At 43.3% G+C, this 16327-nt stretch overlaps 1 protein-coding gene across 8 annotated transcripts in view; it reads right to left on the reverse strand.

Moving 5' to 3' along the window:
* MAPKAP1 (MAPK associated protein 1) overlaps positions 1-16327 on the reverse strand; it is a 228139-nt gene that overhangs the window by 51402 nt on the left and 160410 nt on the right. For 7 of the 8 annotated variants that reach the window (XM_070452979.1, XM_020874411.2, XM_070452972.1 and 4 more), the window contains one exon: positions 5327-5434. The exons of the other annotated variant lie outside the window; for it this stretch is intronic. In XM_070452979.1, the coding sequence (XP_070309080.1) occupies positions 5327-5434 (108 nt within the window). The remainder of the gene's footprint in view (positions 1-5326; positions 5435-16327) is intronic. 8 annotated transcript variants of the gene reach the window in all.

Here is a 16327-nt window from a genome sequence, read left to right on the forward strand (position 1 = left end):
AAGTCACATGATAGAAATTGGAGAGATTAGTCATTTGTAACTGAAGAAGGCAAACCCTCCAGAAGCCAAGGAGAACCCCGAGGGAGTCTCCAGGGCTGGCACAGAGCACGCACGGGAGGAGGGATTGGCCCGCTAAGAATAAGCACCAAGAAGAGGAGATGGAAACACACCAGTGTAAGCAGTCATTCACTGTCTACAGTTGGTTTTTTTATTGAGTAATATTGATGGGAGTTGGTGATGCCAGTGGTAAAGAACCTGCCTGCCAGTGCAGGAGACATGAGATGTGGGTTCGATCCCTGGGTCAGGAAGATTCCCTGGAGGAGGGCATGGCAATCCACTCTACGATTCTTGCCTGGGAAATCCAATGAACATAGGAGCCTGGCTGGCTGGCTACAGTCCATGGGGTTGCAAAGAATCAGACCTGACTGAGCATCTGAGCACATTGATGGGGGCGGGGGGGAGGAAAAATCCCAAGTACTTAAAGATGATGAAACTCTCATATCTAAAGATGCTCACCCAAAACCCAAGTTCCTTTTAAATGTCATCACACACTTGTACCTTGGAGCCCCAGGAAGCAGCCTGGTGATGCTGGGGTCTCAAAAGGCTCCCTTCCCTCCTGAGAAATGAATCACATCTGGCCATGGGCACTGAGATGTAGGGGGAGCTCAAATCCTGCCCCTCGGGTGGGGGTGAGTGGTCACAGTCCAGTGTGGGAGTGGGGAAATCCATCTAGTGGAATCAGTGATCAGACAGCGGTAAGGAGAAGGACTCTACCAGAGCCCACGGAATGACGGCCAGGCAGTCTGTGGAGACTTTGAGAAGGGGGTGCCTTCTTTCCTGGGTCTTCAAGGGGAAACTGAGGAGGTGAAAGAGGACTCCCACAAACTGAGACCCCGAGACACACTCCTCTGCCACAGTCCAGCTATCTGAGGGTCTACCCACCTCCAGGTAAAGCTCTTCCTCTGTGCAACCTTAAATCAAGGAGACTTCATTAAAAGGCACTGAAATAAGGGAAGGTCTCCTTGAAAAGAAAAGGAGAGCAAAGGAGATTTAAACAGGTTTTTAAAGAATTTTCTTTCTATGCAACTTCTTTAAGGACTAGACTTAGTGGACAGAAGACACATTTTTCTAGGTCCCCTAATTATTATTCATGTGACCATGAGCAAATCACCTTCTTAAAGCCTTAGTTTCTTCTTCTGTAACATAAAGATGATGACTGTGTGTGCCTAGTTGCTCAGCTGTGCCCAACACTGTGCAACGCCATGGACTGCAGCCCACAAGTCTCCTCTGTCCATTGGATTTTTCAGGCAAGAATATTGGAGTAAGTTGCCATTTCCTCCTCCAGGGGATCTTCCTGACCCAGGGATCGAACCCGCACCTCCTGCATTGGCAGGCAGATTCTTTATCCACTGAATTACCTGGGAAGCCCAAAGATGATGACCACACAAGCCTAAGAATAATAGCACCTCTATCTCATTTAATCCTTACAACAACCTTGTGAAATGGATTGAACCACTTCCATTTACACAGGAAGCAGAGGCTCAGAGAGGTGACCTGATTTGTTTGATGTAAGAGGTGGCAGTGTCCAGCTAAGGTCTGCCTCATTCTATGCTTTAAGCATTACGCTGAATTGCCATGTGGGCAGACCAGTGAGCGATAAAACAGGGAAAACACAGTGTCTGGCGCTTTGTGGTACTCCAGAAAACCGGTTCAATTTCAGGTCTATTTTAGCCCTGATGATGGGAACTTTCCAAGTTTCTCTCTTAAAAGTGTGGAAACAATAAGTTGGTATACATGGCATCTTTCTTCTGAGGCTCTGGATGGGCTTCCCATGTACCATCAATGGGTAAGGTCACTGGCAACATTTGGTAGAAAAGGAAACTGAGGTTCAGTCTGGTGCCAGGATTTATACAGGCACTTGGACAAGAATGGAAATCTTCTAATGTTACATCCTCTCTATAATGTACTCAGGCTTCCTTCTGGTCTGATTCCAGCTTCGAGCAGACAGTTGGCTGAAGGATGCAGTAGATTATCAGACTAGAATCCAAACTGGAAAGCTCAAGGACTTTGGCTTGTCACTTTCTTATTTAGGCCAAGATCCAAGCACAAATGCTGCCTCTCAGTCCCGAGGCAGAAACTCTTGTCATGTTAGCTTCATTTGCAAGCTTCTCTCTTATAGTACATAAAAACGATTGTCATCACCCTTCTTAGGACTGAAAATTTAGGTTGCTGTATCAACAATCTCAGGGTAGGCTTTAGAATCAGACAGTTGACTTAGAATTCTGGTTCATCATTTAGTGACTAGCTAAAACTGGACAAGTCACAACCCCTCTTTACAATCAGAAAAGCATCTTGAAAGGTGGTTATGACAATTATAAAAGAGGGAGCAAAATGTATAGCATGAGGCCTTACAGTAGAAGGTCTGAATTTAAAAAAATCTTTTGATGTAATTGGTATAAAAAGCCATGCCCTGTCCCTCCACGGAAGAAAATCTGAAAGGCTTATTCCTGCTCTTACAGCAGTCTTCTCAATCAAATGCTTTTTCTCTAGGTGTACCTCTTCTGGGACACCAAAGCACAGGTGCCGGAAAGCACCCCACTTCTAAGTTCTCTGGTCCCGTGACACAGACTTCTGCACTTGCCCTGGGCCCCACTCTCCTTTTCCCCTCCATTCTGCATCACTCCCTCCCCCCGCCACACACCTCCTTGAGAGCCCCTAGCGCTTCAGACCGCCACGTCCACGCCTCATCTGCTTTATGAGCCAAGCAATGCTGCTCCTCTGTTATTTATTAATTACAGTTAATATTTATTGAGTGTTTTATTATGTCCCAGGCACCATTCTAAGAGCTTTATGAATCCGCCCATCAACCTTATGAGGGTAAATTAACTACCTAAGAGAGGTTAAGTAAGTTGTCCAAGGTCACACAGCCAGTTAGTGGCAAGGCCAGAATGTGAACTGAGAGTATGGCTTGATAGCGTATCCCCTTAAACACTGCACGACAGATGCTTATAATTTAGTTTACTTCTAAAATGGCTTTAAGGATAGCAAGCCTATCCTGATCAAATACAGTGACAAAGGTGAAAAAAATTTTATTTTTGAAACATTTTTCTTTGTCTCAGTACAACTTCTTAATAGGTAGCTAGTGGGGAACAATATGAGTTTCTGATTGAATTTTCTGTTTAAAATTAAAGAAAAAAATCTTTTCTCTAAAAAAGAATAAATAGTTTTCATAGCTTACTTTCATCTTACAGAGGCTAGTTATAATATTCTATTGATTCCAAACCACTGACTCCCTGGCACATTCTGTTCGTGCTGGGATGGTCTTCTTTCACTAACAAAGTGATTTTGACTCTACGGTAAGCAGTGAGAGGACCCTGCAGACCCTTTAAGATGGGGGTGCTGAGGCTAACAGAGGTCACACAACTTAATTAAGACTACGCCTGGAAGTGGGAGTAAGAACAAGAGACTAGATTTCAAAACTTTATCCATCAATCCTTACAGCTTTTCTTTCCCAGCAGAGGAAAGTTGCACCTTATCCTCAAAGGAAAAAACCCCCAAACCCCAAACCACATCTAATTTGGAATCACAGCATACTGTGGAATACTATACAGCAATTAGAAAGAGGTAAATTTATATATGGAACAATATATGGATTGATGCAACATATGCAGTATTCTCTGTATGATATATTGTTAAAATGATAGAAGAAAAATGTAGAACACTGATGACAGTTTGCTACCATTTGTTGCTAAAAGGGGGAAATACATGTGCGACCACATTGACTATACAGTCCATGGAATTCTCCAGGCCAGAATACTGGAGTGGGTAGCCTTTCCCTTCTCCAGGGGATCTTCCCAAGCCAGGGATCGAACCCAGGTCTCCCGCACTGCAGGCAGATTCTTTACCAGCTGAGCCACAAAGGAAGCCCAAGAATGCTGGAGTGGGTAGCCTATCCCTTCTCCAGGGGAATCTTCCCAACCCAGGGATTGAACTGGGGGCTCCTGCATTGCAGGCGGATTCTTTACCAGCTGAGCTATCAGGGATCCCAAATGTGTGTGTGTGTGTGTGTGTGTGTGTGTGTGTGTGTGTATATAAATGTCTTTATGTGGGTGTATTCATGCACATATACAAAATATGTTTGCATATGCTTAGATGATCCCTGGGAAGATACCAAAGACACTGGGAACAACTGTTGTCTCCCATAGAGGAATTAGGGGAGAGAAGGGAGGCTAAAAATTTTCATTATACTTTCTACCTGAAATTTCTTTGCATATCTAAGTGTTATATATCCAAAGACTACAAATAAACTTTTATCTTATTCAAATAACAAGAAGTCAACAATTTGAGAGAGAATCCACTACAGAGTTCCAATGTGCAGTGCAAGGCCCATAATGGGTGATGAGTGAATATTAGGTGAATTAATAAAGGTCAATCTGGTATGGATCAGGTAAACCCTCAAAGACTTGACAGTGTAGTGGGAGAGACAGACATCAATCATTCATTTGGAAAAATAGATAATTATAAACAGAAATATATGCCATGAAGAAAAAGTAGTATGCTCTATGATGGAATATAGCTGGGGACCCGAGTGAGGGATGAATGGGGTTGAGGCAATGAGGGAACAGGGAGACCACAGGTGGCCTCTACCAAGGTGACATTTAAACTGAGAAGAAGGATAAGAAAGTCAGCCAGAGTAGAGGAAAGAAGGAACTGCCTGTGGGAAGGCCCTGAATGAAGCAGGAATGAGGGAGAGCTGGCTGCTGAGATCAGTCTCCACATGTTGCTCCCTTAAGTCAACTGGGGTACAGAGGAGAGGAATGGCCAAAATTCACAAATCTGAAACTCTAAAGAGAAGGTAAGAAATTAACTCAATTTTAAAGAGGCTTTCTACACAGCACTAGGAACCACCCTATGCTGCCTCCAGCCAAGAATATGGAAATGGTCAGAATTTTCTAAAACCTGATGACTGACTATAGTGATATTGACAGGGCCAGTTGCTTTATTTACAAAATAGCCTTTGCCACAGAAAAGGCCTTACATTTCCAAGCCGTTTCCAGGACTGTTCCTAATTTAGGAAGACAACAGTTTAACAGATTAAATATTAATCACAGACGGCCAAGCAGGATGCAGACTCTTTACCAAAAAGCATGAAATCAATCATTTCACCCTGGGATTACACTTCTGGCATGAAGGCTGAGGTCTGCTTTGGAAAACAGTCACTTCAAATTTGCCTAGGGAGGCCAGACCACTGAGTGTTCCCAGACACGGGACTAGTGAGCATGTGGCAACGGACAAAAGCGGACACGGAGCGAGGAGGCCAACGTACTGTTCTCGCGGACCAGGCAGAACTCCCAGGCGCTCTGGCTCTCCAAGGTGCTCTCCAGGTCCACGGCGACGTTGGGCTCGCTCTGCTTCTCCAGGCGGTACTGAGGGCCTGGAAGATCAAAGGGGCAGGAGGAGGGGAGGAGGCTGAAACAGTGAACTGAACATTGAGAAAACACCACACGCCAGTGAAAAGCTGATAACGCATTAGGAAAACACTGATGTCTGCTTGGGGTCTTAGCTATCCAAGGTGGAAGAGTATGAGTTTTTTTCCCCACACGGTTTCACATACTTGTCTGTTCTATTATCAGGTCTACTTTTGTGCAGTTCTCCCCTAAACGAGATGAGAGGTAAAAGGCTTTTGAGTGGGACTGACCTGGAACCACCATTGCAGCTACAATGGTTTCCCAGATAGAAGCAGGTACCCTTCTCTCCCTGAATCTCTGCTTCCTGATGTGTAATGTGGGAACACATACCTTGAAGGGTTATTGTGAAGATTAGAGATGACACACGAAAAATACTTAGTAATGTACCTGCCTCATAGGAGGCAATCCTACAACATTATAATTATTATATAATAATGAATAATCAATAACAAGCAGAAATAAAGTATGCTTAGAACTCAAATATGATGACAACCCAAAAATGCAGAAAAATTTTTAAAAAGCAGATAGGGTTAAAAAATAAAGTCTAGGTTTGGGGGTTATAGTGACAGAAGGATAGTAGCTGCTGATTCATGTTTTTGTTGAAATATTTATGAAAACACAAGAGGCACAGGTTCAGTGATACTGAAGACTAGGAATATTAGCTACCCTTCATCTCAAGGGGGTTCTGAAAGATCTTGAAACACTGGGGCATTTTATACATTTATTCATGTATTTCTTTGTCAAGCCAAATGACAACCTTGTTCTTCTCAGATAACACCTAACGATCCAATGATTGGATTCAAAAGACTGCTCCTGTTGTTGTTAATGGATATTGAAAAGATCAGAGGTGTAAGAAACTGTCTGATTATTTTGACTATGAAAGGCATGTTTGGTCAGACAGGAGGTGGGAGAGATCTGAGGAAGCACCACAGGCCTAGCGGGGCTCCCAGGCAGAACACGTATTTTTAGATATGTTCTTCAGCTGTCGTCATCTTGTCGATTATTCACATCCAACACCTCTCCTTCATCAGTCTGGAGGCATTTCACTCATCTCAAGTCATTCCTCTCCCACGGTCTAAGTTCATCCGCAGCACTGCAGTTGGAGTTCAGTTTCACGGTATATTTGATCTTTTCTCTAACTGATATTTCACTAGCATTGCTGCTGATTATCAGAATTCTTTCATAAGTTCAGTCATTTTTTACACTACTTAGAGGTTTTAAGCCTGCCCTAAGTTAACAATGCTCAAGACACATACAGCTATTTAAGGACATGCATGCTCAGAAGTCTATACAGTTCTTGTAAATTCTAGTACACTGTATTCCGGTTAAGAATGCACTGCAGTTCAACATTCTACACAGTTCAATTTCAATTTCAAAAACACGAAGCGAATAAAGGTATGGAAATACAGATAATTCTCAGTTTCCGTGAGCCACCACCTGGCAGTGCCAACGTCTGTCAATTACCAAGCCTGCCTGCTGCTGTCACCGGATGCTTTCACACTCACTGGTGGGAAGTAGTCACTGCAAGTCACACCCAGATGAGCTTGAAGGAAACTTAGCTGTTGAGAGAGTCCTAAGATCCCTCTCACCTGCCCCCTCACCTGCCACTGTCCCCTCTCTTAACACCCCTCTTTCACAGCCCTGGGCAGCTTGGCCTGTTAGAGAGAAGAGAGCCAGCCACCCCTAGACTTGGGGAGCTGCTTTCTAAAATACTGGCCTGTTAGTTTCGCACACCCCTGGTATCTCCCAGCAACACAGTGCATACGCACTGACATTTGCTCCTATGAATTTACAGTGAAATCTGGGTACAAAGTTTAGCTGTAATAACTCATTTTTTAAATGACAGTCAAATGTGGGAATAACCCAGATCTAACAACTGGTGGCTAAGATGATAAAGAATCTACCTGCAACGCAGGAGACCTGGGTTCGATCCCTGGGTCGGGAAGATCCCCTGGAGAAGGAAATGGCAACCAATTCCAGTAGTCCTGCCAGAACTCCATGGACAGAGAAGCCAGATGGGCTACAGTCCATGGAGTCGCAAAGAGTTGGACACAACTGAGCAACTCTGAGACTCCAACAGGGAAGCTGGCTAAACAAAATATTGTGAAATACCATGAAGATATTAAAAGGAATGTTGCAAAAGTATTTGATTTTATCAAACATGTTTATAATATGCTAGTTTATGAAAAATTATAACACAACATGTGTAAGATGGTTTTAATGGTGAAAAATATATGTAAAGTAATGGGGGGGGGGTGTACTGGAAGGTTACTTCCAAAAGGTGAACAGTGACTACACTGGAGAGTGCAATAATGACTGTTTTTATTTTTCCTTAGTGGCTTCCTGTATTTTTCAAATTTCCTGTAACAACTTAAATAAAAGCTATTTTTATTTATCATTTTAAAAACATTATATATACTTGTAAGTCCTCCAGTTTCTTACTATGCCATTTTTTCTGAGGATACTGTAACTACCACACACTGTGGCATCTCCAACAGGTCTTTCATTTGCGATACTTTAATCGAAACTAGGTATTATCTGTTTATTTAGATCAATGCTTTCATCTTCAGTAACCCTGTAACCTGGCATGGTCACTCTGAGCACAGCATATAGGGTTTTGGGTGTCCAGAGCTATCTGCCTACCTGACAAGTAGATAGTAAGCAAGCCACCCCCTTCCTGATTCTGGGAGCCAAGGCCTGGCAGCTTTAGGGTATATTTCAGGCTGGTCTCCTTTATACACTTTTTCCTTTTGGTCTCTGTGGCTGCCTGGGAAACATGGATGAGGGAAACCAGGGGAGGCAGGGGGTACTAGGAAGGGTCCCTTACTGCTAAACACAGGTCTCTGCATCACTCTCTAAGCCGTAAATGCCATCATTCCATATTTACTTCCTTGAGTTCTGTAGATTTTTCTACAAAAATAATTTGTTTTCTAAAAGTTGCTGGAGGACTTTCTCCTTGAGCCTAGTATCATGATGATTCTAGATTGCTGCATGGTCATTATATACCAAGCACTCCGAATATGTTACCTTACTAAATTCTCACAGCAACTCTGAGAGGCAGATATTACTACCCTCATTTGACAGACTGGGACCCTGAAGTGAGGGATCAATGCAACCAGTCTAAGATCACACGGGTAGGAAGCAGGATGGGGGAATGAAACCAAGGGTCTTTGGCACTAAAGCCTATGTATTTTTGAAAATTTCTTCCTTTAACAAACTATAAATGACTGACCTATATTAAAAAAAAAAATCCACAGTTTATACCTTAAGTATATATTTTTGGTAGCTCTGTGGATTCATTTGGGTTCTAAATTATTTGTGGTTTCTATACACTCATTTCTACAATAAATGATCTGAAATAATTATTTCAGTGAAATCTACAAGTGCTAAGTATCCCAGTGCTATACCCGGGTTCCTTAGGAATATAGGACAACCTTATTTTGCCATCTATCCATGAAGATCCTCTCCCCATCTTTCTTGAGAATATTCCTATGTATGTCTGGTTTTTTAAGTAACTAAAATGTCGAGCATCATCTTTTGCTCTCGGTCTCCAGGGTCTTCCACAAAAACTAAGAACAACTTGCTAACCCACTTCTGAATCTGGCAAAGGACAGCTGGGTCTTAACTTTGCAGAGGGGAGGCTAGTTAAGCTTACATGAGACTCCAGATCTGGATCCAAATAGAAAACTGCCTATTACAAATCTAATTTCTCTCATGATTCTTGCCTGAATGCTGGATGAGACAGCTCATGAAGAAAGACAATTTTACACGTTTTCCTCTGAAAAGGCCAGACTGATAAACTCTAGGTCTTACTGTGTAATGAGAGGCAGGGGATACATGAGAAGCAATACAGCCTGATGATGAAGGGCATGCACTTGGGGCCAGATTGCCTCGGTCTAGTCCTGGCTGAGAAACGTAGCTCAGCGACTTGGGGCCAACTTACTTAACCTCTGTTTCTTCATCTATAAAATGGGGATAATAATAGCAGTTACTACTTTATAGGTCTGAGGAGTCAGTAAGTTAATAGTTATAAAGCAGTTAGAACAGAACATTAATAGTGTTATTTAAGCTTCCACCATGGTCATCCACATTATCAGACTTTTAGAAGATATCATAACAGAAGAGAACAAGGTCTACCATGTGCTAGGTACTGTGGTCGGCCTTTCATATATATACCTCATCTCTTTCATTCTTGATTATCTTAGGATGTAAAGAGTACAAATTCCATTTTAGAGAGGAAGAAATCATGACTTACAGAGGCTAAATAACTTGCTCAATGTCCACAGGAAGTGGTGAAACTAGGCTTCAAACCTCAGACTGCCCAGGCCTGCAGTCTACACATTACACATGGACGTAGTTGAACTCACTTGTATGTTCTTAATAAATGTCTGTTGATGATAATCAAGATTATAACAATCCAGACCTACTATATATCAAACACTAGTTTCTATCAAATGTTAATTTGATTTTCAGGCAGCTGACACAGGAGGAGAGGAAAAACAGCAGCCAAAAGCCGTTTTATAAAGACAAGCTGTGAGGTCAGTTTCCATTAACATACTTTTGCCAAAGAAGTGATTATATAAAAATATGAGGCTCTTTCACACCAAACGTGACATCGTTTTCAAGGCAACATCCACCCTTTGGAAAGAGGTTTGTAAAATGTCACAGCTGTGTATGGAGCTCCATCCCCTCTCCCTCACAGCAGAGGAATGCAAAAGGAAGATTGTAGGAAGCAGTTACTCTGCAGAGATGAGAAAACCTGCTTGGGCATTCTGATGATGTATTTATTGTAGTAAAACCATGTCACCGAATGGTCTAGGAACAAAATACTGCTCTGGGCACTTTGGGAGGGCTCCAAGTTATAATACCCAGGCAGGATTTTTATGGGATTTTGTAAACCCAAAGCAAACATCTTAGCATGTAAGTTTCAAAGGAAATCTGTAGTATCTGTTGGATGGTGGATATATGCTTAGTTCAGCTTCCTCGATGCTTTTTCTTTAATCCTCGCCTGAAATGTAAAAGCATTTGGCATGTCCTTGCTTAACAGCTGAGGGCCAGCTGAGGGCTGAAATCCAACGGGAAGCAAGGGCAAAAGCCTGAAGAGTGAAGAGAGAGAGGCCACACCATCATCACTATCATTCTGCATCTTACTTCTAAAGACCCACGGAAGAAACCTCTTTCAGACCTCGCGGGAAATGCTGTAGTTCCTCAGAGAAACTGGCGTGTTTGTACCTTTGGACAGTTTAACATAAATCTGGCAATTAAATGATAACTGTGTTCCTTTCTCCTTTGCCTATGAGGAAGCTCAGCACTAAATGTGTGATGACTGAACATGCATTTCTGCGTCAGTTAAATCTCTGGACCTTTACTTTCCTTTTCTTTCAGGGAGTTTTCCAATTCATGCATTTTTTTTTATCCCTTTAGTGTATCTATTATAACTGCTTTTCAGATTGAAGTGGGATATAAATGAATTAACCTATCATTATTATTGCTGAGCATCAGAACAGGGTGAAGGCCCACCTATCTGGAGAGTGATAAAGGAAAAGGCTGAACACTTTCAGGGATGTGTCTTCACATTATTTTTCATTTGTTAGCTTGAAGAGCAGCTTTAATCTAAAAAAAGCTGCTTGTAGCCAGAAAAAGTATGAGCAAATAAGAGGAAGGGCTGGGTTTTCAGTAGAAAACTCTGGCGTCTGTACCCTCTCACTATGCATTCTGGGGAAGTAACAATCTCTGCATATTGTACCTGAGAAGGGTGCTGTGAGGATTAGAGGGGCTCAGCGGCCGCTGTTACTGTTAGAACAGGCTGGATGGAGCAGGAACTGCTGCGGGAGGCTTAGGCAGGTCCCTAGCCTCAGTCACAAGCTAACAGCCCTATTAAGTGATGGTACAGGGTGGTGGGGAATGCTGGCATCAAGCAGACATCCGTATCCTTTCTCATGTGTGTCTGAGGTAGGAGTGCAGGTGGGAGAGCAGGCAGATCTATTTAAACAAGCTTGCTTTTAAGCTACAGGCAGCATTTGAGATTAGAGACTTGTTCAGCAGCCAGGATTCCTAAAGTTCCTTAGTCTCTGTGGTCCTAAGAATATAGTCTAAAAATGATGAGTACCTACCATCCCCATCGAACAAACCACGGCAGCACAGATACCAAAAGATACATGATGTGGCCATGCCATCGATACATTCACCTAGCAAACATTTTAGAAGCAACAACAGTGTCCCAGACACAGAGATGAATAATTGGTGATTTCTGACCTCCTGCAGGCTGGGGGAGGTGGCAAGACACACATGAGCAGATAAAACTATCAAAGAGCCCCAGCCAATGCTCTTCCCCAGGTCAGGACAAGCGCTGTGGGAATCCAGAAGCAGGGACAATGAACTGCTCCCTTCTCTGAGGGGGACACGTCTGAACTTAGTCTTGAAGTGGGGCTGGGAGCTGGGAGAAGGGGGAAATAGCGCATCCCTACAGAAGGAACAGAATGTGCAAAGGCAAGAAGGTACTGAAGAGCCCCTGCCTGAGCCCAGAGGAAATTCAGCGGAGGAAAGGCCTAGGCTCTGTGCGGGTTCAAGGGGATGCTGGGGCTAGGAGGCTTGGCCCAGAATGTTGGTCAAAGTCTAAGTTCTCTCTCTCACAGAGAGGGGAGGGACATCATCGGCTTTATATTTTGGTACACTTCTCCTGGTGGCCCTCCCAACAGTGGGTTGAGAAGACTGGTGGCAGGGAGACCAATATGAGGCAAGCTGTGCCACGTCTTGTCTGATCTGTGGCAGAGGCCAGCTGAATCCCGAGTTCCTCACTGAGCCAAAGCCATTACCGACAAGCTGATGCTGTCAATATCCAAGCTCAGAACCAACATCAGCTGTCCTAAAATGTTTGCATTTAGTGTCAGCTCCATCGCTTGTAACTCTTCCTCTAGGAGTGACTATAATCATTTTCTGTTTGATCTTAATATAAACACTGAATTATATGCAAGCAATAACCACTGTAGCTTATACCCACTCTGAGGCTTGGGTTGGATCATTTAGAATTTAAATAATAAGAAAGGAACAAGCTGACATGACAATAAGGTCACACTTCAGCCTCTTCTGAGCCAATACACAATTTGCTCTCAGTGAAACAGCCGAATATAATCAAATTAAATAAAATTCCTATTACAAAAGAAGAAAGACCAAGGCTGTTCCAATAAACCAATTCTCCTGCCTAGTTAAACTGCAAAACCTTCAGGAAAGGTTTTGAAAGCATGACCCATCAGTTCTAATTTTTAAAACTTATCCTTTCAGTCAAGACTAGAAAAAGGCCCATTCCAACTTTTATCTTTACTACAAAGTGCTGTTATCTTGGCCTGATGTCAGGAGCTCTATCTCTCTTTCTGCTGACAAGCAGAGACGAGAAAGATAAGATTGGAAACGAATCTCACTTCTCTGAGTAAATAAATAATCAATACTCATCTAAATGTAAATGAGAAGGTAGCCCCCTCTGATAACAGCACTCTTATCAGAGAGCCAATTTTCTTCAGACATTTGGCCTCAACCAAATCACCATCATTCAGTCCCGGCCTAATGGCAAAAAATCGTAACTAAATTGAACCGATCACCAGAGATCAACTAAGTTCGGCCCTGGCCACTTCAGGTTCAAATGTTTGGGAATGCAATTTTGCCCCCATTAACTTTCAATAGCAACGAAGAACAGACTGGTCGAGGGGCCAGTGTGGGCAATAAACAAGCCCCAGAAAGGGGGCCGGCCAGAGGATGAGCAGGAGTGGGTTTAAGTGTTCAAACAACGTTGTAACTGGAGTGAACCCCAAAACTGTGAAGAAAGGCTGCTACCATTGGGTGGGAGATAGCATGCTTTCCTATTGTCAAAGGCTTGGTGGAAACTGAGAAGACATTTAAACTTTATTAAGCTTTATGAACACAAAGGTAAATAAAGGGAAAAAAAGAGATACTAAAAAGCTACAGAAGCTAAAAATAACCTAAAGGTTGGAATGATCAATTTCCTCCAACTAATTTGTATCTGACTTAGATCTGACCCAGCAGTGCTGCACTGACCTGATTTTACTGAAATAAGACGCCGTCTACAAGACAAATCGCTTTAAAACCACTGCACTGGGGTTTCCATTTCTTTGCTGCAAGACTCAATTCACTGCTGATGAGAGTATTGGGGAAATTATGACCATTATTGATAGGGCAGCAAAACCACTTTCACACAGTCGTCTTCATGTCGACAGAAAGCTTACACCGAACCATTAATGAAGGTGTCAGCTAAAACCAGAAATTAAAGACAAAGGCTGGGGAAGGACTAATTTTTAGAGCACGTTAAGGATACCGGACACACAGAAGCAGCAGCCATCCATCCTCTGAGGAGTAACAGAGTCTAAACAAGCTCCAGTTGAGGACAAGGCAACTCTGCCTCCAAACAGGGGGAAAAAAGTGCTTCTTTTTGCCTGGCCCTGGAGCTCTGAGAGCATAAGCTCTCAATAGTACTGGCTTTAAATCTTTCTGAGACAAAGGAGGACATGTCTGGTGTGAGACAGAACTATTCAAAGTGTAACCATCTTGATAGATCTGTTCTTGTTTTTTCGTGATTAGCAGTAATCTTACACCAAGATGTATACCTGACTACTTGTATGTCCCAAAAAATTCATATGTATCCTGGCTCCTCTCGTACCTCTTCAGAGCGGTTCCTCAGAGCTAGGTGAGAGGCTGTCTGCCAGGGGACAGTAAGATCACCAAGTAGAACCAGAGCTCACTGTTCAAAACAAAAAGAGACGAAAACAAAGTGTAACCCTCCCTGTTCTTGTTGTGAGCATCTAATCCTAGACGGTGGCCACAGGGTGGTTAAAGTTTGAGTTTTGGAGTTTAAAAGACTTGGGTTAAAATCTCAGCTCTTTTACAAAGGCTCTGTGACACTGGGCAAATTAGTTGCTCTAAACCTTCGTGGAGTAACTGCAAAGATTACACAGAACACAATGTCTAGGATGTAATAGGCACTCAGTAAATGTCAGCTGTTATACTGCTATGCAAATTTAAACAAAACCATCAATTTGCTCTAAATTTTAGAGTATAACAACAGTGACTGACATTGAGGACTTTCCTGGCCCTTAACAAAGTCCTTTACCTGCATTAGTTTTCTGAATCATAAAACTATGAGGTAGGCCCTATTCTAAGTCCATTTTACAGAGGAGGAAACACGCAGAGTGGTTAAGCCACGTGTCCACAGTGAGGCCAGGAGGAGAATCCAGGTGTGTGAGTCCAGGCTTGTGCTCTCAGCCACACCACTATGCTGTGTTCCAGGAAGAGCTTTCTACAATTTTCTTGAATTTGGGGTTAGAAAAAAAGAATTGGAAGGCTGAGAGAATTTATCAGTTCAGAAAGGAGTGAAGACACTAGGTGGGAGACCAGGAGGAAGAGATAGTGGACAGTGGGTCTCAAGGGGCTGAAACCGAGGGTCCCTCAGCTCTCATGAGGGCGCCTATCTGCTGAGCACGTAAAGCGAGCGCCATCTGCGTGCCCTGATTTTGTTGGGGGGGAGGGGGCCTCTTTCCAAGTTAAATGATTTACAGAGTTACTGCCTCAATCCACAGTTCTGAAAGTGTGATTTCTTTAGGGTTTAACTATACCCATTTCTAGTCTTGTTACAACTTTTTTATTGCGATAGAAAACATTTACTGGAAATATGTTACTGCTATTACCAGGTCATAAAATAAAAAGAAAAATAGTTTATGTATTGCCATCATTTCCAATCATCAATCAGAAAGTGCCAAGAGGAGGAAAGGAAAGGGCGTGCAGCTGAGATTTTCTTCTTTGTGTAGGAGAAAATGCAAGAGCACCATAATTCTTCAGAACAAATTTCTTCTTGAACACCCAGCCTCGCAGAAGGGCTCCTAAGAGGGGTCGGGAGGCACACCTTTGGGCAGCTCCCCTCCTCTCTGCAGCCCTGGCCGACTCCCTGTCAGAATTAAGAAGAGCTCTTTCATCTCAGCCTCTTTGGGGCGGTGTTCCCCTCAGTGCCCGGGGCAGGCTGCATTAGAAGCACTGATATCTATTTGTCATTGTCCTCCTCCTCCCCCTGGCCCTCAGTCAGGGCACTCTGAAGATGGTGGGAGGAATTTTTTAAAAATCCAACTCAGGACTTCCAGGGGTCCAGTGGTTAAGACTCCATGCTTCTAATGCAGGAGGTGCGGGTTTGATCCCTGGTTGGGAACTAAGATCCTACATGTCTCAAAGTGCAGCCAAAAGAAGGAAAAAAAAAAAAACAAAAAAATTAAAACCCCAATTCTCTACTCCCAGAGCTCTAATACAGCCAATGGGCTCTTCGCAGGTACTCAGGGGTGGTGGTGGTTTCCTCTGTTAAACTGAATGACTGCAATAAGGTGGCATTTAAAACTGAACTACCCTGACCCAACAAGGTCTTCCCTGGGGCTCAGTGGTGAAGAACCTGCCTGCCAGTGCAGGAGTTGCAGGTTCAATCCTTGGGTCAGGAAGATCCCCTGGAGAAGTAAATAGCCACTCACTCCAGCATTCTTGCCTGGAGAATTCCAAGGACAGAGGAGCCTGGTAGACTACAGTCCAAGGGGTCACTAAGAGTCGGACACGACTAAGTGATAACACAGACACGCGTATTCTTGCGTGGGAAGTCCCAAGGACAGGGGAGCCGGGTGGGCTACAGTCAGTGGGGCTGCAAAGAGTTGGACATGACTGAGTGACTGAACAACAATAATGACCCGACAAAGGAATCTAGCCTAAGAAACATGACTCTGAGCACATGACAATGTGTGTTCAAAGATGTTCACTGTAGTGCTGTTTTAACACTAAAGAGTGCACACAATCTAAATATCCTCGAGTAAGAAACTAGAAAG

Source organism: Odocoileus virginianus, chromosome 2, assembly GCF_023699985.2.
Source record: "Odocoileus virginianus isolate 20LAN1187 ecotype Illinois chromosome 2, Ovbor_1.2, whole genome shotgun sequence".
Lineage (NCBI taxonomy): Eukaryota > Metazoa > Chordata > Mammalia > Artiodactyla > Cervidae > Odocoileus > Odocoileus virginianus.